The following is a 27,057-nucleotide window of genomic DNA, read 5'->3' on the forward strand; positions in this document are numbered from 1 at the left end:
TCAGCTTTAACACTGCCCAAGAAGCTGGCAATAGTGAAGTGTAGTGCTCACAAAGCGATTACTGATGATGTAGGGAGGGGAAATGCTTTTGCAGATCAAACAGCTAAGGAGACTGCCCGATCTAAGATGAAAAAGATGTTTGTAGCAGTTGGGTGACAGAAGTTACGATGTTTGAGGACACCCTAGATAATGTGAAGGAAATACAGAGTGAGGTGACAGTTGAGGAATTGGCTATATGGCAGGAAAGTACAGCGCAATTGGATGAAGATGAGTGCTGGATAGACAAGTTGGGGAAGCAGAGGCAGATGCTGCCAGATGCATCTGTTCTCCCTGTAGTCACTATGGCTCATGGACCAGCCCACATTAGTGCTACGGAAATTTGTAAGTTGCTAGACCCAGTATGGCAGAATGATAATATCCCAAAGATGGCTGCCCATTTAGTAAAACATTGCCTGCTGTGTATGCTGTACAATTCTGGGTACTCCCACACCCCCCTGTAACTTTGCACCCCCTTCTTTCCCTTTCAAATTCCTTCAAATTGACTTCATTGAGATGGAACGGGTGAATAATCTGAAGTATGTGTTAGTGTTGGTCTGTGCATTCAGTAAATGGGTTGAAGCTTATCCTACCACGGAGAATACAGCTTTGGCGAAGGCTCTTTTGAAGTAGTACTTCCCTCATTTTGGTTTGCCCCATTTGATTTGTAGTGATAACGGCAACCACTTAATTTCAAAATTCATCCAGTTGATATACATTGGCCTGCACATTAAGCAAAAGTTTCATGCTGTGAGTCACCCTCAGTCAGCAGGTTTAGTTAAGAAGTACAATGGTACTCTCAAACTAAAGATGGCCAAAATTCAGGAGAGTACAGAATTGAAGTGGCCAGATGCTTTACCCTTGGCTTTGCTGTCAACAAGAGTTACAGCACATACTAGAATAGGGTTGTCCCCGTATGAAGTTGTTTTCGGTAGGCCTGCTAATATCTGTGACGTTCCAAGACCCCGTCACTTTTCTGGGATCGGCCACCCTTTTTTGATAACTTACTTGTGTGAGTTAACTAAAAAGTTGTGTTCTATAAATCAGCAGATCCAAGATGCGACAGAGGGCCCAGGCCATGACCTCCAGCCTGGGGATTACGTCTTGGTCCTCCACTTTTAGTGGAAACACAGCCTCGAGCCCTGGTGGAAGGGTCCTTTCCAGATCCTCCTTGCAACCCGTACCGCTGTGAAGGTGGATGGTCGGAAGAATTAAATTTATTCAACGCACTGCAAGAAGGTGCCGCTCCCTCTGCCCTATGATCAGTGGAGGCTCAAGGGCATTGAGGATTCCGAGACAGAGAAGGTTCCCCATTTCATTTGTTTCTCCAATGCCAGAGTAACATGAGCGCCTTCTGAGGAGGAGAGCAACACAGTTCTGAATGAGGTAGTGCCCCTGGCGATTAAGGCTGGCCAAGAGCTTCCGTTGGCTGGCCTGCCTGAGTCTGAGTCGGAATCAGTCAATCCTGCTGAAGTGAGCCTTTTGTTTCTTGATCCCTCTGTTCCTAGAGTTGTTAGGAACAATTGTGTCCTCAACGGAGGGAAATTTCACCAACGGAAAAGTCAGATTAGTAGGGATGGACTTCATGGATGAAGAATAGGGACAATAGAGAAGGGAAAGGGAGATTGGGGCATTGTCCAAGACACTTGACAGGATAAGTTTGGGGTGTTCCTCCGAGGAGGGAGGGTACCCTATCCTGAGAGAAGTGGATTTTGCCCACTAAGCGCTGCAATAGCGCAGCTCCAATGAGAAGGGCTCAATAGCACAACTCCGGATGAACAAAAGGAGCCTGCCAGTGAGGCTCAAAGGAGAAGAAAAACGAACTCTGGAAAGAAGATTATTTTCCTAGGTTTCATTGAGGTTATCTTAATTGTATATTTTCGTTCTGCTATCATGCATCTTTTTGGCAGGCCAATGATTGATGAGGAACAGCCATTAGGTCTTGTTGTTTTGCCACGATTATCATGGATCATACAACGGCGAGTGATGCTCCTTCTTTTTGCTATTCTGCTGATGATTATTTTTTTATGGGTTTTTTGGGCACTAGAGTATGCCCGTAATTCACCTACTTCTAATAATGATATCCCCTTCACGCCAAGACAGAAGATATTGGTTTCTAATATTGTTTTTTTGGACACTCATAAGACATTTTTGGTTAACCCATTGAATCTGTGACTAGCCTATGGACTGCTTATTCTTTGTCTCTGATAAAGTACACATATTCTAAGCTAACAAATTTTGTTGAGGTAAAAAGGGAGTTTGGGTTTGGCTACCCAGAGCCATGCTTGGATCATTATAAGCCCACAGGAGCAAGTTACCCTGGCTGTGACAATAACACGTATTGTGATAACTTCTATTTAGAAGAGCAAAATATTACGTTAGTGGGGTTGCTCTATTGAACACTGGGAGCACTTTCCCTGCATTTTCGCACGCCGTACCTGATTCTGCCCTGCAGTTGGGACATTCCTGCCTGTTTCTTTTTGCCGGTCTCCTCCCACCACTGCGTGCCTTCTGTCACCTGGCACTTGCAGCGCAGTGGGGGGGAGACTACAACCACCATCAGTCTCAGCGGCAGGAAGCCGCCCCCACCCATTGCGCGCCCGGAGGCACTTTAAATGTGAAGGTGAACATCAGAGGAGCGGGTTGCTCTATTGAACACTGGGAGCACTTTCCCTGCATTTTCGCACGCCGTACCTGATTCAGCCCTGCAGTTGGGACATTCCTGCCTGTTTCTTTTTGCCGGTCTCCTCCCGCCGCTGCGTGCCTTCTGTCACCTGGCACTTGCAGCCGCAGTGGGGGGGAGACTACAACCACCATCAGTCTCAGCGGCAGGAAGCCGCCCCCACCCATTGCGCGCCCGGAGGCGCTTTAAATGTGAAGGTGAACATCAGAGGAGCAGGTTGCTCTATTGAACACTGGGAGCACTTTCCCTGCATTTTCGCACGCCGTACCTGATTCTGCCCTGCAGTTGGGACATTCCTGCCTGTTTTTTTTTGCCGGTCTCCACCCGCCGCTGCGTGCCTTCTGTCACCTGGCACTTGCAGCCGCAGTGGGGGGGAGACTACAACCACCATCAGTCTCAGCGGCAGGAAGACGCCCCCACCCATTGCGCGCCCAGAGGCGCTTTAAATTTGAAGGTGAACATCGCGTCGTGGGACGCGAGCGGGACACGCCGGGCTAAGCCCGGGCAAAGGGCAGGCCCTCTGAGTCCCTCAGAGACCGTAAGAGACTGGGCTGGGCCCACCCTCTTTCATTTGACTATACTGTGAGCTAAGTAATAATAATAATAATAAAGGGGTTTATAAAGCGCCTGGTGACGCCTCACGGCGTATCCCCGCGCTGTGGAGAAGGGTCAGAGAGCAGTAGAAAGGGGAGGGCCTAAAGGGCAAATAGGTAAGTTTTTAGCAGTTTTCTGAAAGTGGCTTCATTGTTTGCTAGCCTAATATTGGTGGGAAGGGAGTTCCATTTGATTGCTGCCAGAGAGCGGAAAGACCGACCTCCCATTCTGGATTTTTTTATACGGGGGATCATGAGGAGGCCCTTTCCCATCGAGCGAAGAGCTCTGTTAGGCTCGTACGGAACAGCTAGGTCAGACAGGTAGGACGGTGCTTTATGAGAGATAATTCTATAGCACAAAAGGAGTGCTTTAAAAAGAATTCTCTTCCTAATAGGCAGCCAGTGAAGGGTTGCCAAGGTAGGTTTAGAAGCAACTCTTCTAGGTAGTCTCAATACTAGCCGTGCTGCTGAGTTTTGTAGCACTTGCAGTCTCCTGACGTTCTTTTCCGAAGTGCCAAGGAGGAGCACGTTGCCATAGTCCATACGAGAGGTTACTAGGGCCTGAGTCATGGTACGCCTGGCCTCCAAGGGGAGGAGGTCCAGGGTACGGTTGAGAGTTTTCATGACCCCAAAGCACTTCCCTACAATTTTATTTACATGGCTGTCAAAAGAGAGTTTGGTATCCACCCAGACACCTAGGTTCTTGGCTTCTCTGCCAGGGGTGGGTAAAGACCCCAGACAGGATGGCCACCACTCTTTGGTCCAGCTAGTATCCTTACCTCCAATTATTAATACCTCAGTTTTAGAGCCGTTAAGTTTGAGGCAGTGTTGGGTCATCCAATCTGCAAGATCGCTCATACAGATTTTAAAGTTTTCAGCAGCCAAGGAGGGGGCTTGGGACAGGGAGATCAGCAGTTGGGTATCGTCGGCGTAGGAGACTAGCTCTACGCCGTACGATTGGACCACCTCTGCCAGCGGGGCCATGTAGAGGTTGAACAGGGTGGGACTCAGGGCAGAGCCCTGAGGTACCCCCTGTTCTAAAGCTATGCTGTAGAGTGGGTATTACTTGTAGTAAGCTCTAGTACCTATTGTCCGTATGAACATTGGTTGTTAAATTGTATCCTGTGCTCCAAGTTGTACCATAGTGTTTATTTTACTTTAGTAGGTTGTGTTTAGATTGATTTGGGGACACTATCTAGAAATGGCGACATCACCTATGAAAGACAGGCACTCACTGTTAGGGGGAGTTAACCAACGAACACTGGATGATTTTTTTGCTCAAGGTGAATGTGGGGACAGATAAGGAAATTGCTTTGGCTGAGCGAAGGGCGGAAAGACGCCGCTTGATTGAAAGTATTAAAAATAGGAGAACACCTATAGGCTCACCAAAGCTCACAAGCTCTCCAATTCGTAGTATTTCCCCCGTTAAGGTGGTTAATGAGGTAACCCTAAACAATATTAATATACCACTACTTTTACAAGACAATACCCCTCCCCCAGTTGTAGTCACTAGTCTGAATATAAATGGTCTACATCTGAACAGTAGCCTGATTGTTGACATTGATCCCTTGCCGGATACATTGTCAACGCAAGCGGTCTCATCCATTATAGTGAAGGGACCAGGAAAAACACAGAAAACATATAGAGCCCAAGGTCCACCTCCTAAAAAAAGGAAGAAGAGGGGGGATTCCTTGTTTACAAAAAAGGTGTCTGTAAAAAACGGGGGAACTTCTACCAAACCGGCCCCTAACACACCAGCATCCACAATAAACCTGTTGGAAAAACAAATACCCTCTCAGTCAAATGATCCAGCTAGCTCAAATTTGCTGAGCAGCATAGAGCAATTATTAAGATCATTTACGCTGCCACTAGTTGAGAGACTGAAGGGTTTAACTAGCCAAATGGAGAAGCTAGAAAAAGATTTAGGGGATATTAAAGCAGCTATTATAAATTCCCCCAATAAGGAACTAATGTATAACCCATCTGTATCACTTTCAATTACAGCTGCCCAGAAGGGCACTAAAACCATGTCCTTACCCCAACCCAAACCCCGCAAAATACTAAATACTAATTCTGAAACACTAAACAGTGGGAACAGGGCTAAGAAGACACAAGCAGGTGCAATCCCGGACAATCTAAGCAAAGGACCTTTATTGCACGCAGCTACTAAAACACATATTTCAAAACCCACAAATACAAATATCCCAAAACCCACTGAGCATCATACAAGTATTAGGACACTTCCAGCGAAGAGACTCAGAGTTGAGCTGCCACCAGAGGCGTCACCATTTGTTGTAGTCCTGACCGGGGTACCAGTGTTGGTAGATGGACATGTGGAAGACCAACGCGGGCTAAAAAACAAAGTCATACATTGGCTGAGGCAGAATTGCCCACTTCCACCACATATAAATGGGGCAATACTCAATGTTAGACGTTTAGCCTGGCTGGGGAAAAGAATCAAGGATTTAGAAGGCGACATTGTCATCATAAATGTTCAAGATGACAGGGTTGTTAGGTATATTATGAATGAGTTCCCACAAAATACAGGCAACACTATCACTATTCGTGATTTAACCTATTTTTATCCAAGAGCAGTAGTTGCCCCGATACCTAACCGTATACCTCGGACCTATCAACAGAATAACCATGCAGCAGCCTTACCTAGACATCAGAACATGGGCCACGGGTATCTCACTCAGAGACAGGATGACTATCTCAGACCCACTTATTACCACCCTCAGGACACCCAAATAATTCCATCACATCGCCCCGGAAATTTAGATTTTTGGCCAACTTCACGGAGGCAGGATGATTACTTAAGACGACCTGTGCTCCAGCAAGGTGACTTTTATTGGCCCACCTTTAATCATTTTGCTGTATTAGCTGACATGGAGGGTGTTGACTGACTTTGTTTAGGGAATATAGAAGAGACTGCAGATAATTTTGTTCCTGGAAAAGGCCCCTGTACAATAACTGTTGAGCCAACCATCACCTGCAAGGGCTATGCCTCCCTTTTAAACCCTAAAGATCCCCCAAAACCAGTGCATGCTAGTATGTCCACAGATAAGGGGCAACTAGTCAACGTACATGCTTTAGGTAGGGATGGCATAAGGGCCAAGGTGGACAATGAGGCAGTTAGATGGTGTCCTGGAACATTGCTGGCCTGGCCGTTAAAATTAGTAATGAAGAATGGTGCCAGTTCATACACCAATTCTCCATAATCTGCCTACAGGAAACCTGGGCTGTTGACAACCAGTCCTTACATTTACAAGGATACAAATGCTTTTTTGTCCCAGCAAGAAAATCCAGATCGGGCAGGGCAATGGGTGGGCTAGCTGTATATGTGGATTTGAACCTCCCTGGTTCATGGTCTACTATTGATTGCCACTCTCACGATATCCAAGAGGTGCGGCTCATGGGTAAAGGATTTAATCTGACCATACTGAACGTGTATAATAATGTGGCAGGAGGGGGATGTAATGTTTTAATACGGGACCTGGAGAATAGATTTTGCCATGCCCCCACACGTAAAATCCATACACATACCTCAAATAGTATTATTGTAGGGGACTTTAATTGTCACCTTTGCCCAGCTCTTTTTCCAATAGACTCAATATGGTTGCGATGTCCAAAGGACAACGGGGCTCATTTTGAGCACTCTGAAGAAGGGGAGGCCTTAACACAATTCATATTATACCAGGATCTGGTTCACACCCTAGATATGGTGTTCATATCAAAGGATGAGTCTCTGCCACCCACCTTCAAGGGGAGAGGATGCTCCTCGTATATTGACTATATTATCATCTCAAGGACTATGATAAATAGAGTATCTAGGGCAGGCATAGAATGGAACCCATTTAGTGACCACAACCCCTTGACGCTGGATATTTTATACAAGCCCGCCTCAACTAGGGAGAAGCTTGTAGTGGTTGCTGAGAAGGTTACTGATCAGGGTAGACACCTAAGGTGGTCTAAGATCAATGGGGAAAGGTTTTACGAATCACTCATCGAGAAAGGGAAAACACTCATTGAGGCGTGTTTAGATGAGAGTATAGAAGGAAACCAGTTACTTACAGTATTTGAGCAACTAGTACACCTGGTGGATGAGTTGTTAAGATCCAGAGCCCCAACAAAAGAGATTCGTAGCCGACCGAGATGGTTTGATCGAGATTGCTCCAAAGCCCTGAGGGATCTTAAAGATAGTATTAAAGCAAAACCCAGGGATCAGGTTAAGTCCTGCAGGAAAAAATACAAAAGCGAGTTGAGTAGAAGGAAAAAGGTTTTACAAGCAGAAGGTTGGGCGGACCTGAGAGAACCTGGGGAAAAGAGGGACATGACTGAATTCTGGAAAATTATTAACAGACCTACACGCAACAAATATCACGCCCGATATGTGGATTGCCCACTATAGGGGCCTATATAACCACGAGACAGACACCCAGGATGATAATGGGAATACAGCTCAAGTCCAGCCTGTGGTTTTCTCTTTAAAGGAAATTACGGTCGGGATTGAGGGGTTATCAAAAAATAAAGCACCAGGACCAGATGGTATTCCTCCTGACTTGTTTCTTAGTTCAGTGGATTTATGGGCCCCTATACTGACGAGAGTCATTAATATTGCAATCCGCAGTGGCCTACCGCCTTCTTGGTCCACTGCCACTATCGTCCCCATTTTTGAAAAGGGAAATAGGGACGACCCACAATGTTATCGCCCCATTTCACTAATTGACGTCTCCGCTAAAATCCTGGGAAGGGGGATATTAAACCATCTGTCTGAGTGGACAGGAACAAATAATATCATCTCAGATGTGCAGTACGGTTTTAGGAGGGGGTCGCTTGACGAGTGATCAATGCCTGAACCTTTACATGTTAGTAGCTAAATACACCATGGCTAGTGATGAATCCATCTATTTGGGGTTTATGGACCTGGCTGCTGCCTTTGATCATGTTAACAGAGGCAAGCTCTGGAACATGATGATTTCCTTGGGGATAGAGCCTGGTCTCATTAACATATTGAGGGAATTGCATAGCAATACATCTGCACAAATCAGGTATAATACCGATGGTGAATGCACAGACCCCTTCCAATGTAATAGTGGGGTTCGTCAGGGTTGTATTCTGGCACCCTTTTTATTTTCTCTTTATATCAACAACCTTAAACAGCATCTTTTACCGTTGGGAGCCGACTGTCCACGAGTAGGACCGCGCCATGTACCTGTGTTACTTTACGCAGATGACGCGGTCCTACTCGGGCGAACACCAAAGAGTCTGCAGATTTTAATTGATGGGTTTGTTTCCTTTATGGGTTCTTTAGACCTTTCTGTTAATTTAAGTAAATCTTATGTTTTAACTGCTGGGAAAAAACCCTTTAAGAAATGTGCTTTTACAATAGGGAGTCATAAGGTTGAGAAAGTTAAGTCATTTTCATATCTAGGCGTTCTGTTTGATGGGCTTTTAAATTTTAACGCTCTGATAGAGGATCGCAGTCGCAAATTGATTATGGCCAACAGAGCAATAGCCGGTTATGGTAGAAGGTTGGGGAGATGGTGCCCCGAACAGGCAATGATCCTATACAACTCAATATGTTGCTCTAAAGTGACCTATGGGGCAGAGGTGTGGGGCTTTACAAATGTTTGTCATCTGCAGCGGGAGGAGAATAAACATCTACGATCCATCCTGAAAGTCCCACACAGTGTAACTGCTTCAATAGTACACAGGGAGTTGGGGATCGTCTATCTTGAAGATCTGATAAAGGTTAAGCCAATTTTAGCGTGGCTAAAGATCTGGACGAATCAAGAGGCGATCCTAAGCAGGGAAATACTGAAGGATTGTTTGGGCAGAGACAAATGGTCACAAATCCCGTGGTTCAGTTACGTAAAATCTGTATTGGTAACCCTGGGCCTAGGGAATCTCTTTAATGACCCAACTGCGATCATCCCTCAGCATAAGACAACTGGTAAAGAGGCGTTCTTTGCGCTCAGAGCCGAACAAAGAGTAGAACAAGAGTTGGCTAAAACCACGGTGGGCGCATACAACCTTGTAAAGAAAACAGAAGGAATGGAACCCTATTTATATTTGTTACATAATGCACAGGAAAGGTTATTTATGACCCGTTTTAGGCTCAATTTTTTACCTTATTTATTGGGATCACCACTAGGGTACCTACCTACTATTGAGCAGAGGGGAACCTTCGGTTGCGACAATAGGTCTCCGCAGGATTCCCTTCATTTTGTATTAATATGCCCATTTTATTCAGAACCCAGACGCAGATTTTTGGTAGATATTTTAAAAAGATCAATTATTAAAGGTGCAAAAGAGGCCTTGATTTTCTTACAACAAGCCGCGGACCAACTAACATTGTGCTGTATAATTAATTTTATTAAAGTAGCTGTACGACTAAGAGTAACTAGAGGAGGGGGGGTCGATGATGATGAAAACTCAGTGGTTGGGTTTAATGGATTATAATGTTTACTAATTTTATGGGGATTTTGTTGCTGTGTTCATATTGGGCTATATGCTAATTTGACTGATTGTTTTTAAAGAAATGAATTCAATGCATAATGACTGTTTGCACTTTAATGGTGATTTTTAATCATCGAATAAAGAATTCAAATGGGTTGGCATTATAAAGAAGTAACGGTTCTAGGAAAAGCTGGCTATTACCCTGCTTATTGCCACATCATAAATAGTATGGATACCATATTGTATATCAGTTTTCCAGGGGTGGTCATATCCAAAGAGACATTCCCTTTGAAAGATTCGAAAGGTTCTAGCACCATTACAGGTATTTCCTGCAAGTCAGCTGTGAACTATGACAGACTGATTTATGCCCATCCCAGGTTCTTATATTTAACTAATGGAACATATTCAAATGTCCATAATGGCACCAATGATGTAACTCTTGGAATGGTATTGCCCCTGAGGGTCCCTTGTAAATATGTCCACGGACAGATAAAATAAGTGAAAAGAACATTCACAAAATAATTTTGTGAAGGAATAACAGATATTGAGATAAACAGTTATAGTAATGGTATTACTTTTGGTTATATCCTGTCAGCTATCTTCTCGTTGGGGGGAATGGCTATGAGTCGGACTGAAAAAGCCCAGGAATACTTCTGCTGTAAGTTGCAGATATTGTCCAATACCACAGTAGCAGCATTACGTGACATTACCATTCAATTAGAGAGGATCCATAAGAAAGGAAGGTTCACTCTAAGTGAAGTCAGATTAGAGAGTATGCAGATCTATTCTGAACAAACTAGATATGCACTTGATTTTATTTTAGCAGAGAATGATGGTCCATGTGCACTTATTGGCGATGAGTCCATAATGAGAATAACTAATATGCAAAAGAATAGTATATCTTGGACATTATGGAGAATGTCAAAGGCATGGAACCAGGTAACTGGAGTTGGTCCCTTTTTGGAACATTGAGTTGGTTAATAGAAAAAGCAATATATCTGATTGTTATATTAATACTTTAATGTGTCCTTATTCAATGTCTTTCAATGTGCTGCACATATTGTATCTCTGTGTTGACTCAAAAGAGTAAGATATCGTTTAATGATACCAATGCCGCCATAATGTTGCAGGAAGAGATAGTTGAAATTATGGTCATGGATGTGAACTAGGTCCTATTATTTCCTCCATTCCTTGCCATCTCGTAACAAAACCCTGCCTACAGCCTTTATTTCTGCTGACACAAAAAAATATCACATACCCAAACCCCCCGTTCTTTGCAGTTAGCCAATTCCTCAACAGAAAGCCATAAGATACCTACGCCCTGTGTAAACAAGCTTGTTTTTCATCTTCTGCTCCCTGCTTGGTAAACATCCTTGACACCGTGATCAGGTTATCTGGACAATGGTCTGAATACCGAGCCTTGATCAAGCTGATTGAACAATCGTCTGAATGCCGAGCCTTGATCAATCTGATTGAACAATGGTCTGAAAGCCGAACCTTGATCTAGCTGATTGAACAATGGTCTGAACACCGCCTTAATCAGGTCATCAACTACAAACACCGCCCTGATTGAACAATGGACTGAATGCCAAAGACTGGAGTAAAAATGTATATAAGGCTTGTTCGCTGTGGAGTAAAGCAGGAGCCTCCTGTGTTTTGTCTCTGACTAGCTTGGGACTCTGTTCCATAGCCTGGGCTATTGTAATAAAGGTGGTTCTCTCTGCAGACGAAGGTTTCTGGGTCCACTTTATTATATAAGGAGGGTAAGAGTAAACTCAGGTGATTTCCGCAACGCCAAGCCCCCACTCCTCCTTGAGGTGGGCTTTTCTTGGTTCTACAAATGGCGCCTGAACAGGTACACCACAGAGATGTAGGTCTGGCCCTGTGGTCGTGAGGGGGCCTGTGGTGGAAGTCTGACGGAGGTACCCTACCCGAGGGACTATTTTTTGAGTCCGGTAGACCAGAAGTCTTGCACACAGTGTTCCCCATCCGGTCTGGGCCACCTGACTGCGTCCCGCTGGTGCCCCCTTTAGGTCGGTCTCTGGCTGGATCTGGACTTGTGCCTACGTCTGCAGAAGAGAACAACATTTTTGAGTAAGGGTGGACTGATCATCCACCACTTGTGCTCTGTTTTCTGTCTATATTGACTTTTGCAAACGCCAAGCCAGTGAGGTGAGTGTTTTTCTCCCACTGTTGTCTGCCTGAAGTAAAAATATGCCAGTCAGTAGTAAGTCACGAAAGTTATGTTGTTGGGTATTTACAGAAGACTTCCTTCTGGATTCAGCCTGCCCACTTCCTCCAGAAGGAACTCCAAGTTATGAGATGTATGTTAAATATGGGCCATCTGCTATCATGTTTTCTTCCTTATGGGCAAAATATACAAACTGAAGCAATGTTGAATTATAGGGGCCACAGTTTGGCTCCTTTGATCTCCAGGTCCTTTCGAGCCTGGATGAGCAGCTGCTCCGCAAACGGTCTCATCAAGCCATGTTTGACGCCACCGCGTTGTGGAGGAAAGAAATAGATCACAACATTTTTAAAAAGCAAGAGTTGAATAAAAAGAAAGAGAGGATGTCTATAGCTGATCATGCAAAAGCCCATTTAGAAATTAAGGTTCAGGAATGGGTTGAAATGGTAGATAGGCATCATAGGGCTAAGACCACAAAATGTTACCCTGCTCGCTCTTCTAGGGACCTTGAGGTTGAAGGAGAAGAGGGGGACTCATTGTTGAATGCTATTCTTGAAGGTCCACCTCCTGCCTATGCTCCCGCTCCTATGTATCCCGCTCTTCCTCAAAATGTTCCTAACGATCCACCTCCACCATTGGTGGTTCAGGCTGCCCCACCTATTGTACCACTGCCTGATCCTTTGACTCCCGTCATCCTGCCAGCACCCCTCCCTCCGACAGTACATACCACCCCACCTATTGACCCAACCCGACCATACATTCCCGTCTGCTTGATAAACAGTCTATTGGTACCCCTGTTGGCGACTCTTATGCCACTACGGACCGAACAAGATGGTCCTCCCATATGCCCAATACCCTGTTTGGATTCTTCGGTACCCCTAGAAAGGATACTTTAAGGTCTGCTAAACTCGCTGCGGGTAGTGAAAGGGACGCTATGCGAAAACAATGTGCATTTTGGGTAAATAATGGTAATATTTATGGCGTTAAAGATTTCTGGTCGACGTTAAGACAATGGACGGCCATACAACAAACCGACATGGTTGAGTATATGTGCACACTTATAATGAAAATATAAGAAGCATTGTTCATAGATACTCCCCGGGGATTGATTGATTTAAAATTGCCAAGGGTCATGTTCAGGGAGATGATGTAAATGTATTTGAGCTTATATAGCGCACAGCTACCCACAGTGGGTTTCCCAGCACTTGCTTAGGGAACCCGTCCTGGTATTCCCCTGTGAGATAACCCCGGCAGGGTATCCACAAGGTGAAAGCCAGGCATCCCGCCGCGAGGGGCCGTTGTGGAGATTAAGCAAGCTATTGCCCAGAGTCGCAGAGTGTGAACCCATGAGTCGAGAAGGCACCGGAGCAAGAATTATCAAGTCCGTGGAATTTTTAGCCCAAGACCCGCCGAGGGGGGGAATTGAACCCTGGTCCAGGGCCGATCTCAGCTTCCGGGTCTGCCGCCTCTAACCCCTGAGCCACACTTCTCCACAATGATATGCATGAAGCCCTTGTTACCATGATTACATTCAGAGACAAAACGGCTTTTCCGCCATCTCCGAATGACAAAGCTATGCCTATGAGAGAGACAGCTTCCGTCTTTATCCCTGCAGTGCTCGGTAATAACCAGGTTGTTGGAGCAGCGCCAGCCCACTGGCGTAGGATGTGGGTGCATGTCCCATGGAAAAGAGCGGATGTTCTTTAATTGAAATCCCAATGACCAGACCCCCGTAAGAATCCGGCTCTTTACTATCAGGAATTAGGTCAGATTGTTTCCTCTGGTGTCCCTTACCTTAGAGGATATTGACTTATTATTCGGGTCAGTAGGACCACCCGACATATGGGACAAAATACGCCATGCTAACCATAATGCCGCTTTGCATGGTGACCGGATCGACTTTGAAAGGATGGAGAATGACAGAGAGGGAGGGACTAAGCCTGATCCGGCTATTCTTGCTCTGTTGCTGATTTTTTCACCCGCTCCGAAACTGAGTACAAAAGTCACAGTGGGTTGGACCCTAGAGCCCCTGGCTCGGGCTCAGTGTTTATTGATAAATATGTATCTAATTTATTACCGGATCTCTCGGTCCGCCTTAAGAAGGTTGAGAGTGCGTGACCAGCTCAGACTATGGCAGGCATCCTTGCCATTGCCCAATATCATGAGAATAGAGATAATGAAGATAAAGACAAAGAGGTTAGGAAGAACAAGGACCTTAAAACAAAAGTTTTGCTACAACAAGCTTACCCACCCCAGGGACGAAATGCTAGAGGCCAAGGTCCGACTTCGGACCAGTTCCAGAGGCTGCCCCAGTGCCCCCTTCAGTCTCCTTTACAGAAGTCCATCAGTTCGGCAGGTCCTGTTGATAAAGACCAGTGTGCCTACTGTAAGACTGATGGCCACTGGGTTAGTGAATGCCCGGTATTAGCCCAGAATATTCAGTCAGGAAAAACTAGGCACTGAACCCAAAGGGAAGGAAATATAGGACCTCCTAGGAAGAGGCATGCACCAGATCCTAATGTTCCACCCCGTATGGGTCCATCCCAGTGTACAGTTAACAGATTTGACAACAGGTATGAGGCCACTAGGACGTACTTTAACGATGATTATGATGAGACCAATGATACAGGTTTCTACCAGCCATAGGAAAGCCAGGAAAGGGGTAATGCAAGAGTGCCGATTCCTGTGGATCCGCGAGGTCCTTATGTCCGGATGCCAGTTGCAGGGGATCAAAAGAAGTTTCTCCTAGACACCGGGGCTACTAGATCCTCTGTTGCACACACCTTGATACCGGAGGCACCCCTTTCTGGCTCCCTCAATGTCACAGTGGGTTTTTCTGGGGTCCCTGTCACCAACCCCGTCTCTAAGCCTCTCCCGCTGGATCTCGGCCCAGCTCATATGGATGCTCCTTTGATTCTCAAGACTGGATGTAGTGAAAATTTGCTGGGTATGGATTTGTTAAGGAACTTACATGCTACCATTTCTTGTAGTCCTGATGGCGTGTCCCTTACCATATCACCAGATTCCTCTGCCACTATGTTTCTCTCTGAACCCCTCCCTCCCATTCTGCAGGCCTTACCCCCATCACTTTGGGCCACTTCTGACACTGATGTAGGACTTCTTGACATTTCTCCGCATACTGTCCGTATCCAGCAAGGTGCCCAACTGCCCCAGCTTTGCCAGTATCGCCTTCCCCAGGAAGGTGAGGCTGCCCTATTATCTATAATATCAGATCTCATGAAGATGGGAGTAGTTGAGGAGACTGGTGGTAATGAGTGTAACAGCCCAATTATTTCAGTTCTTAAAAAATGTATTGATCCCTCTCCCGTGGCCCCCAAAATCTATTGGTTTGTCATCGATCTGCGGCCTCTTAACACAATTACGGTCTCACAATATCCCGTTGTCCCTGATATCACAGCCCTCTTGACCATGGTCCCAGCGACCGCCACTCATTTTTCTGTTATTGACCTAAAGAATGCATTTTTCAGCATTCCCATACATCCGGACAGTAGAGATCTTTTTGGTTTCTCCCTTGGCGGGCGGAGTTTCCAGTTCTGCCGTGTCCCCCAAGGCTTCACTGAAAGCCCCAGCATCTACAGTCAGGCTCTCAAGAATCAGTTTGACTTCCTGACGCTCCCAGCAGGAGCCACTCTGTTGCAATATGTAGATGATCTCTTATTTGCAGCCACTTCTGCTCCACTTTGTGAACAAGCAACAGTATGTCTGCTTCACCACCTTGCGTCCCACAATCATAAGGTTTCCTTGAATAAATTACAATTTTGTTGAGAGAAGGTGACCTACCTCGGCCACCTCCTCTCAAAGGAGGGAAGACAACTTACTGCTGACCGAGTGTCCCTTATTACCTCCATGCCTCCCCCTTTGACACAGAAACAAGTATGTGCCTTTATAGGTCTCACTTCCTATTGGAGACAATGGATCCCGAACTTCTCGGCCATTGTCAAACCTCTTTTAGCTCTCACTACTAAAGATATGTCAGAAAGAGGTTTTCCATGGACAACTGAACATGTGGCTGCCTTTCGAACACTCAAAGATGCCTTATGTACAGCTTCAGTGTTAGGCACCCGAGACTATGGAAAACATTTTTTTCTTTTTGTTCATGAGACACATGGCTGCGCTTGCGTGGTCTTAGCTCAGACTTTTGGAGACAAACATCGCCCTTGTGCTTATTTCTCGTCTACACTTGACCCAGTAGCACAAGCCCTCCCTGGATGTTTACGTGCAACTGCTGCTGCTGCACATATGGTCCGCCATAGCGCAGGTATTATTATGTCTTCACCCTTGACCTTAAAGGTCCCACATGCAGTAGATACCTTGCTCAACAACACCAAGACACAGCACCTTACCAGTGCATGACACACAGGTTATGAGCTCACTCTTATTGCCAGTAACATTGACATTATGAGATGTAATATTCTAAACCCAGCTACACTACTCCCCACTGAGACACAAGGGGAAAATTCTGACCCTCATGACTGCATATTACGGACTGAAGAAGAGACAAAGGGTCGTGTGGACCTACAAGACACCCTCCTAACAGATGCTGAGGGAACACTATACATAGATGGTTCATGTCTTAGAAGATCGGATGGAACTATATCTGCTGCATATGCCCTCAACACTCTTGTTACAGTAGTTGAGACAGCACAAATTCCACAGGCTTTGGCCCAAGCGGCTGATTTAATGGCCTTGACACGAGCTTGTGAAATCAGTAAAAACATGACTGTTACTATCTATATGGACAGTCAAAATACACCTTTGGGGTGGCTCACAATTTTGGCAGACTCTGTAAAGAAAGACATTTTCTCACCTCACATGGGACTAGAATACAGCATGGCCCTCTGATACACAGATTTCTAGATGCCTTGACATTACCTAGAAAAGTTGCAGTGATTAAATGTAAAGCCCACCAGAAAGTGACTGATGATGTAGGGGGAGGCAATGCCCTTGCAGACCAAACAGCAAGACAGTCTGCTCTAAGTAAATCAGATGGAATGTTTGTAACAGGACCAGGCAGATGGGTGGTGGAAGGAGGAATGTTGAAAAATACTAGTCAGAGTGTGGCTGAGATTCAATCTCATGCCACTGCAAAAGAACTGCACACATGGGAGGAACATCTGGCAGAGAAAGAGATAGAGGGATGTTGGGTGTGTGTATCCGAAGGGAGGCAATGGATGTTACCAGACAGTCATGTCCCCCCCAGTTGTCACTATGGCCCATGGCCCTGCCCATATCAGTGCAAAGGGAATATGCAAGTTACTAGAGCCAACATGGTATAATGAGAAAATACCCCTATATGCTGACCGGGTGGTTAAGTCATGTATGATCTGCCTTATGCACAGTCCAGGAAAAGGTACAATTAAGCCCGCTGGTGGCTTCTCTTCATCTACGTTCCCTTTTGAGGCCATCCAGATGGATTATATACACATGGACAGGTGTGCGAATTTGAAAAATGTCATTGTAGTGGTCTGTGCCTTTAGCAGATGGGTGGAGGCCTACCCCACCAAGGATTGCACCGCTATTACAACGGCCAAAGTTTTGTTGAAAGAATACTTTCCCCGATTTGGGTTGCCCCATTTGATTTGGAGCGACAATGGCCAACATTTTACAGCCAATGTGGTCCAGTTTGTGTGTTCCGGGCTTGGTATCAGAAAAAAATTTCATGCTGCTAATCACCCCCAGTCAGCCGGATTGGTGGAGAAATACAATGAGGTACTTAAGTTAAAATTGGCCAAAATAGTGTGGATGCCCTACCCCTTGCTCTCCTGTCAGTGAGGACGACTGCCCACTCAAGGATAGGATTATCTCCCTATGAATTGGTATTCGGTAGACCAGCTAATGTATGGGGCATACCAAGGACAAAGAAATTGTCTGATGTTGAGTTCCCAGTATTGACTCACTACCTGTACCAGTTAACCGATTCTTTTTGTACTCTTTATCATTAGGTACACGCTGCTATCCCGACAAGAACGAAGGCCGAGGTCACACCATTCAACCAGGTGACTGGGTGATGATCCAAAATTTTCAGCGTAACAAGTGTCTGGTGCCCCGCTGGTCGCACCCCCGACAGGTTCTTCTGGCCACCCGCACTGCTGTAAAAGTCGAAGGGAGAAAAAACTGGACACATGCTACCCATTGTAAAAGGGTGCCTCTCCCCCTTCCGTACAACCAATGGGTGAAAGAAGGACTGCCTGATTGCGACACAGAAGTAGTATCGACCTTTGTCCCTTTCAGTGATGCTCAGCTTCATTACACCACTACGGAAGCTGAAACTGATCGACTCTTAGGTGGTCCAGTCATCCCTCCTCTGCAGGATCAGAGGAAGGAACAAGAAGCTCTTTTTCCAGACCACACCATACCTTCTCCCACTCGCTACAACTTGAGACCAAGGAAAGTGGCTGGCCATTGTCTCTGTCTGGTGTCTAATAGGCTGTAGGGCTGTGATATCTCTGGGTGAGATTGGTGCTGGTATGCTGGACCAATGGGAAGTCCGTAGGACTCTTGGTATCCACATCCAGTGAAGCAACCACCAAGCACAGACAGGCGCTAGTGACAACAGGCTGAGCATAATGGCAGCGGTCCGAGGGTCTGAAGCACACAAGAAATATGTCAAACTTCTGAACAATAAATGCTTCCTTTCCACAATAGTTATACTTTTTGCTCTCCTCATCCTGCTGGTTTTGGGATGGTTTCTACTGCTGACCTCTCCCCCAGCTCCTCTGGCTACGACACCGACATCTCCACGCCACCTTGTCACCCCATGAACTACCACGGCGCCTGGAATTCATGAACAATACTTTTGTACAATTATTGCACCAGCATCAGCTTGTGATTAATTCTTCGACCTGTTGGGTATGTGGGCTCATGCCACACTCTATGACACACACTGTCCCCTATTTCGTATATCAATTTTCTGTTTTTGGGTCCTGTCTGGCTTGGAGGATGCTCGTCACTGATGCATATACGATCAATGGAACAACGAGCTCCATCATTGGCAATTTTTATGACACCTTCACTCGAAACAGAACAGGCAATATCAATAATCCTTTCTGCCCTACTACGACTTTTGACATCTTGAACATCTCTCATGCTGAACGCAATGAGATGGTTGTGTTCAACACCTCAAGTAGAATACTTTTCTCCCGCTTTCGGTCCAGACACAAAGGGCTAGATGTAGGTAAATTAGATTTACCGATTCATAAATACCGAATTTTACCGATTCGGTATTTATGAATCGTAAATCTAATGTAGGTAATCATTCGGTATCAAATACCGAATCGGTAGGAATCGGTATTTACCGATTCGGTAATTGCTATTGATTCCTATGGGCCTTAAAGCCCATAGGAATCAATGGCAAATACCGATTCGGTAATTACCGAATCAGTAAAAATACCGAATTGCCAAGGGGGACAGGGGTCACTTTGACACCCTGTAGCACCCCTGTTTCTGGCTTGTGTGCCATGTGACACAGATACATGCCCTTAGGGCATGTATGTGTGCCACATGGCACAGGTGTACATGCACAGATGTGCATGTACACAGGAATTCGTTATTTACCACCCAATAGTATTGGGTGGTAAATAACAAATTCTTAAGATCCTGTGGCACTGTTTACAGTGCCACCTACATCTGGATTTACAGAGTCGGTAAATTTACCGATTCAGTAGTTTACAGATTCTGTAAATTTACCGAATCGGCCGGTATTTGGTCTCCTACATCTGGCCCAAAGTTCCCACCAAATTGCAGGCTTTCAATGTGATCAACACGCATGGCCAGGTATCCATGAAAGGACTGGGGACCTGGGAGGTAGGAGTCAGTGACTGAGCAATAGTCAGTACACTGAATATTACTTCACCACCACTCCTAATCGCTTCTCAAAATACCTATTTTGTTTGTGGACAGTCTGCTTATACCTGGCTTCCAGGAAATTGGTCAGGTGTGTGTTATTTGGCCTTTCTTCTTCCCCTACCTTTACTGCTGTTGGAACACTTCACTTGACCCATCCCCACCTCCACAATCGTATGCCTAGGGGTGTAATTGAAGCCGATGATACTGCAGGACAGGAGGCGGGGGACTTCTTCAAAGGTTTCCTGCCATTCTTGGGTCCTATGGTCAACAGCCGCAACATACGACACCTTACCCGAGTGGTGGAGGAGACCATTAATGAAACAGCAGGGGCATTAGGCAACATCACCCCAGAGCTTCAGACGGACCGCTTGATGACACTACAACATCAAATGGTACTTGACATTATCCTTGCTGACTGTGGTGCTGTATGTAAACTAATCGGCTCCAGCTGCTGCATTTACATACAATCTATTACATACTAATAGATTGATCAATAGTCTGATCTGACCTCTCTTTTCTTGTTTTTGCATAATTGACCGGGGACTAAGAGAGTGTCCTCATTCTCCCTACCTCTCCTTTTGTTGTTTAATATTATAGCAGCGCACAGCTGTGAGAGCCTTTTTTACTTCCAGCAAGATATTCCCTACCGTTGCTGGCTTTTAAATATTTACTCCTTTGCCTCACCTCTACTACTATCACCATGGCGAACATGGGCCTGACATATTCCGAATCGGAGATAGAGGAACTGATGTCGGACACATCGATATTTGCAGATCCCCAAATATCACAGGCAATAGCTAACACCACTGAATGGGAAAATCTCACAGAGAAAAAAAGAGAGCATATTCGCACTATTCTCCATGGGACGATTCTCAAACAATATTTGATGTCAAACTCTGCACCCAAAGGGTTGCTAGTTACGAATGCCCCTCGCATCTTCCTCAATGATGCCACCTTCCGCAAAGATTGGGCCATGATCGCGTGGCATTGCACACGCGACTGGCTAGTCTTAATCATAAAAACAGCGCTAAGACTCTCTGAAGCACTGATGGTGGAGATCACAGAAACTGAAAGAAACTTTAAAACCACAATCACTGGTTTTAAAAAACGGTTAGACGAACTGAACAAGGAAATGAACGAGTATAAAGATAATTTGATGCAGTCCAAAGCAACCAAATTACAAAAAGACCAAAAAAAGTTTGAGTTTGAAAAGGTGTACCCTTATTCAGCCCCAACTTTCACCCCTCCCACTCGAAACAACAGCAAATCTGACCTTTCTGATGATGAATCCTCTAACAGCAGTGGATCGAGTAATGGTTCATTCAAGCAGACAAGGGGTAGAGGTAATCGTGGGAATAGAAACGCAAGGGGCAGGCAAAGGTACCAGGGTCAACATCAGCAATGGCAACAACCACCACAAATGATGATGGGCCATAATCCCTTTGCCTTCCACCAACCTCATTTCCCTTTCATGGGCTGGAATCCAGGTTTCATGCCCCCACAAAATTTCCAGAACCAACAAAGGCAGCCTTTTTTAGAGAGCGGCCGGAGAGGAAGGGGCAAACGGAGAGGCAACAACCGAGTCACTTGGGAGGAGGACGACTCTAGCGAATCACACTCGCAGCAACCAACAACCAGGAACGAGCGGGACATAAGCCTAGTGACCAACCTCTCTACAAGAGTACTAACACCCACGGAAATACAGGTGCTTGAGAAAGGCCTGGGTTTTGTTCCTAAAGCAAGACCTGACAAATTTAAGCTTCATTGCGAACTTGCCAGCTTTTTCAGAAAACTTAAACTGAAAGCTTTTTTCGAAGGAAAGGATGACCCCAACGAGGCTACAAGAAAAGGAGATACAGGCTTGAGACCAAATTCAACCTTTACTCCTCCTCCCCACACCACACCTGCAGCGATTACTACCTTCGAGCAGGCTGTGTTCAAAGACCTAGAGTCCTGTGAGAACCCCGTGGTTTTCGGCAACTTTAGCACTGCTGAGTACAAAGCATTGCAACAATTGCAAAATGACAGTACGATCACCATCAAGCCGGCCGATAAAGGTGGGGGTATTGTAATCCAAGACACTGTTGACTATGAGAACACTTGCTACCAACTGCTTGGGGACACCCGGAACTACACCCCACTGACAATAGACCCCACCACAGCCCTGATAAGTAGGATCACGACCCTTGTTCAACATGCTGAAGAGGAGGGTCATGTGTCAAAAAACGAGGCGGCGTTTCTGAGGAATTCTAAACATGTAATTCCATATTTTTACGCATTACCAAAAATGCACAAAAATAGGCTTCCTCCACCAGGTCGCCCCATTGTCTCGGGTATTGGTTCCCTTCTTGAGCCCCTATCCGAATTCTGTGACTACTTCCTGAAACCTTTGGTCCAATCCACTCCAACCTACTTGAAGGATACCAAAAGTCTCCTATGTCTATTGTCAGATGTAACTTTCCCTGCAAATTCAGTCACTCTCGTTACCCTGGACGTCGAAAGTCTGTATACAAGTATCCCCCAGGACGATACGATCAGAGTCCTGGGAGAATCACTAGACTCTACTGAATGGGACTATCAAACACCGAAAAACTTCATCATTGAGTGTGCAACAATTGCCCTTAAAGAAAATTACTTCTCCTTTAAAGACAAGCTTTACCTTCAATGCTCAGGTACCAGCATGGGCAGTATTTTTGCGCCAAGCGTGGCGGGGTTATATGTAGCGGATTTTGAAGCCAAATACATTCTACCCACCTCCCAATCTTTTGCATCTTCAATGCTCCTGTGGAAGCGCTACATAGATGACATTTTGTTACTATGGACTGGGAATGACACTGATCTCGATCTATTTCTTAACTGGATCAACACTCTAGACCGGAACCTGCGGTTTACATACACCAAGAGTAGGTCTGAGATTGTCTTCCTTGATGTTGAGATCTCGGTACAAGGAACTGGCCTTAGGACTAAGACACATCATAAGCCTACTGCAAGAAACAACCTCCTAGAGTTCAGTAGCTTCCATCCGCGCCCTTTGAAGGAAAACCTCCCCTATGGGCAATTTTTGAGACTTAGGCGCAACTGCACCTCCCTCTCGGACTTCAAAGAACAGTCCCTAAACCTCACTGGGAAATTAAAAGACAGAGGATATCCGGCATCCATCCTGAGCAAAGGTTTCAAGCGAGCGAGGAATCAACCAAGAGAGGCACTACTAGAGGAGAAAGTCACCAACCAGAGGACAATACCTCTTACGTGTGTGACAACATACAGTAGTCTGTCCAACATAATGAAAAAATCCATCAACAAACATTGGAATATTCTGACCTCTTACAGAGAGAATTGGGAAAAACCTCTTTTTTCTTTTAAAAAAGGTCGTAGCCTAAAGGACGCTCTGGTACATACCCGTCCTAAAGAAAAAGTCTCTGAACCCTCACCGACAGTCACCAGGGCTTGGGGTATGCCCAAGGTTGTGGGACATTTTCCGTGCTCGAATTGCAGTGTCTGTCATTTGACAGAGGCAACTAAAACCCTTTCACTTGAAGCAGGCAAAATATGGACCCAAAGGGAACATACTAACTGTAACACCATGAATGTGGTGTATTTGATCACATGCCCTTGCCAGCTACGGTATGTTGGCATGACAACGCGGAGAATAAAACAACGTATCTGCGAGCATCGGAGTAATGTCCGATGCAAAAAACTAACCACCAAATTGAGCCGTCACTTTTTGGATAGCAACCATACTACCAATGACATGAGGTGGACGGTAATCGAGGAAGTGAAGGGTACAACCAACATTACCAGCAGACTTTTTGAAAAAGAGCAACGTTGGGTGTATCGTTTAGGCACCAACGTTAATGGGCTCAACGATGACATTCCGTGGAGCTCAGTGTTATCCTAAATCAAGTTTCTCTGAAACACAGTCCCATCTTAAATTGTATCATTCTGCCTGTTTGTAAACAGTAACCCCCCCCCCTTCTTTCTGTAATCTACACAGATTAATCCTCATCTTTAATGTATGCTCTTAAGTACAGCCTATTGCCTCTGATGTAGATCATATTTTCATTAATTATCATTAATACTGAGATAATGATAAGCAGCACAAGCGTAAATTCTACCATTATCCTCTTATCAGCACTAGCGCTACTGCGCTACTCGCCCTCAATAGCTTAGAGATAACTTCTAAGCCTCTTTTCCAACAGCAAAAGTGGGCGTGGTCGTCCCCGACATCCAAGCCTCACATTGATCCAGGCGAGGCCCCCGAGGAGGGCGTATGCGTTCCAAGCCTCTTTTTCGGCCAGACACGCCCACCCGGAAACAGGTCGCACACGCGACCGCTCTGGTTAAAAACAAGCTTACCGGCCCCGTCTCTCTATCCTCGGGGTCCGGATTTGAGGCCACAAACAGGTTTAACAGTGGGTCGAGAGCGCTGAGGGCGTGAGTAACTACGATACCTGATCCGCTGCTGCTTCTGCCAACAGAGCTAAGTAACCGCTTATGTACATGCCTTGCAAATGTACCATTTCTCTCTATTTTTAGGATGTGCCAGGTCGCTCCGATCCCCTCCCGAGACCCATGGTGCTAGTAGCGCCCCTTTTGAAAGTGAGAACTGAACCTTCTATTACTTACTTGAAGGGGCACAGACCTTTGAGGTCCATTGATCCCTTCATAAGGAGTACACGCAATCGCGTTTTTAATCCCCCATTTTAATCGTTTGTCTTGTAAATAGCACACCTCTAGCACATCACTTCCCAGAGATATTTGCTATCATCCTCTAGGGGCTATTTGGATGGTGCATAAAATCTATGTTTACTTTGGGAAAACCACTTGAGCCACACATCATGGAGCACTATGATCATTCAGGAAGGCTCATATTAACAATGTTCATGTTTGTCTTCTGTTTGTCTATGTGTTTTTTCACTTTACAGGTGCAGTGACACTCCAAATTTACGGAGTATTTTTTGGAATTGAGTAATTCACTCTTCCATTATTTTTATGCACTTTTTTCACTTCTTATTTTTCACTTTCACGTCCCCAGGTTAGGGTGGGTGATTAGAGAGCCCATACCGCCGGGGTGTAGTCCTGAAGAATGCCACGGTAATATACCACCCTTATGGCTGAAACATGTTGACTAAAAAATTGAGTATATTCTGTATTTTACCAACCTTAAACCTTGGCATGTAAATACAGACACATAATACTCCTTATTTTGTGCCTCAGGGATCATTTATTAAATATATTTTTTTCGATACCCTTTTTCAGGCACTTTTAAACCTTTCACTGTAAACAAGAGCACGCCCTCCAAACACAAAACCTGCTCCGCAGTCTTTCTGGCGTCGTAGCACACCACAGAGGCATTCGGCCTCTGTTGGTGGGGCCCGATGATGAAGCATGACACTGACTAGGTCAGTGTGTGAGGGCTTTCTTTATCACCCAAATCGGTTGTGATAGTCGAATCTTGTGTTAACTCCATGAACTGTGGTCTGTAAAGTTTGCGTTTAGATTGATCAATAGTCTGATCTGACCTCTCTTTTCTTGTTTTTGCAGCATTTACATACCTGACAATGCTCCATCAGTCTATCAAGCTATTCAACGTCTGCATAAACTTTCCTCTGAGATTCATCAACAACACGACGACTGGTCCCTCATGGGCTGGATTTAGGGCCTCCTTTCTAGATGGGGATGGGGGATCCTCATCTTTTTTGACTTGGGAATAGCAGTCATCATCTCATGCTGCTTGTGTATCCAGTGCTTGCCTATGCTTTGGGCTATGTGCACACAGGCCCTTAAAAGTTCCCCGGTCAGTACACGTGACACCAACGTAAGGATAATGCTTCAACAAGAGATTGGCGACCTAATGCAGATAGACATTTCCTGAGAACATGTTTTGCCACTCAATGGCAAAAGAGGCCCTGAAAAAAGGGGTTTTCACTAGGTCCTCTTAATTCCTCCATTCCTTGCCATCTCGTGACGAAACCCTGCCTACAGCCTCCATTTCTGCTGACGCTAAAAATATCACATACCCAACCCCCCTGTTTTTTGCAGTTAGCCAATTCCTCAACAGAAAGCCATGAGATACCTATGCCCTTTGTAAACAAGCTTGTTTTTCATCTTCTGCTCTCTGCTTGGTAAACATCCTTGACACCTTGATCAGGTTATCTGGACAATGGTCTGAATACCGAGCCTTGATCCAGCTGATTGAACAATAGTCTGAATGCCAAGCCTTGATCAAGCTGATTGAACAATGGTCTAAATGCTGAGCCTTGATCTAGCTGATTGAACAATGGTCTGAACACCGCCTTGATCAGGTCATCAACTACAAACACCGGCCTGATTGAACAATGGACTGAATGCCAAAGAGTGGAGTAAAAATGTATATAAGGCTTGTTCGCTGAGGAGGAAAGCAGCAGCCTCCTGGGTTTTGTCTCTGACTAGCTTGGGACTCTGTTCCATAGCCCGGGCTATTGTAATAAAGGTGGGTCTCTCTGCAGGCGAAGGTTTCCGGGTCCACTTTATTATATAAGGAGGGTAAGAGTAAACTCAGTTGATTCCCGCACCGCCGACCCCCCACTCCTCCTTGAGGTGGGCTTTTCGTGGTTCTACAGATGAGGGTATCTTCAAAACATCCTCTATTCTCTCAGAACACCCTCCTATTGCTGACGACATGACATGTGCTTAGAAGGGCTATGTGTTTTATTATTAATTTATACTTTGCTTTGATTGCCTACTGTAGATGGTTAGCTCATGCTAACAGGAGGGTTTGTTAAATCTGAAAGGCCTTCATGTCTGTATAGCTTAGCATTTGCAAAACCATTTTGTTACCCAGATGCCATTTTGTATCATAATCTAAACTATTTCTTGGTTATTTTCGATGAAAACGGTCTTCGGTAAGTTTTGTTCCCCAAGGTTGAGTTGTTCTCCCTGTAATTGCAAGTGATCTTGTTAGTTCATGCCTTTCTCGTTAGATATAGTCCTCCTCTTACTTGTCTGGTGGGAAGGGTAGGCCAGACGACCTTGGGCAGTAGATAGGTTGTGCCCGGCTGCAGAATCAAAACTTATGCTCTGTATCCCCATTGTATTACGACACCTCCTAGTTTTTTTTCATAGTAGACGGGTCTTCGTGGACTCCACAAATGTATATAATGTAATTGTATGCTTACGGGGTCCAGTCCCTCGACAGCCATCCCAGGAGGCTGGCCAGACTGGGCTCTGCTGCAGTGTAATTAATAAAT

The 27,057-nt window shown here is 45.4% G+C and overlaps 1 protein-coding gene across 1 annotated transcript in view; it reads left to right on the forward strand.

Annotated features, from left to right (window-relative positions):
- LOC147732424 (uncharacterized) overlaps window positions 1-27,057 on the forward strand; it is a 2,559,122-nt gene that overhangs the window by 574,171 nt on the left and 1,957,894 nt on the right. The window contains exons 23-25 of the mRNA XM_086954262.1: window positions 15,035-15,164; window positions 17,926-17,979; window positions 20,737-23,219. Coding sequence (XP_086810388.1) covers window positions 15,035-15,164; window positions 17,926-17,979; window positions 20,737-23,219 — 2,667 coding nt within the window. The remainder of the gene's footprint in view (window positions 1-15,034; window positions 15,165-17,925; window positions 17,980-20,736; window positions 23,220-27,057) is intronic.

This window comes from Lissotriton vulgaris, chromosome 2_1 (assembly GCF_964263255.1).
Source record: "Lissotriton vulgaris chromosome 2_1, aLisVul1.2, whole genome shotgun sequence".
NCBI classification, from domain to species: Eukaryota; Metazoa; Chordata; class Amphibia; order Caudata; family Salamandridae; genus Lissotriton; species Lissotriton vulgaris.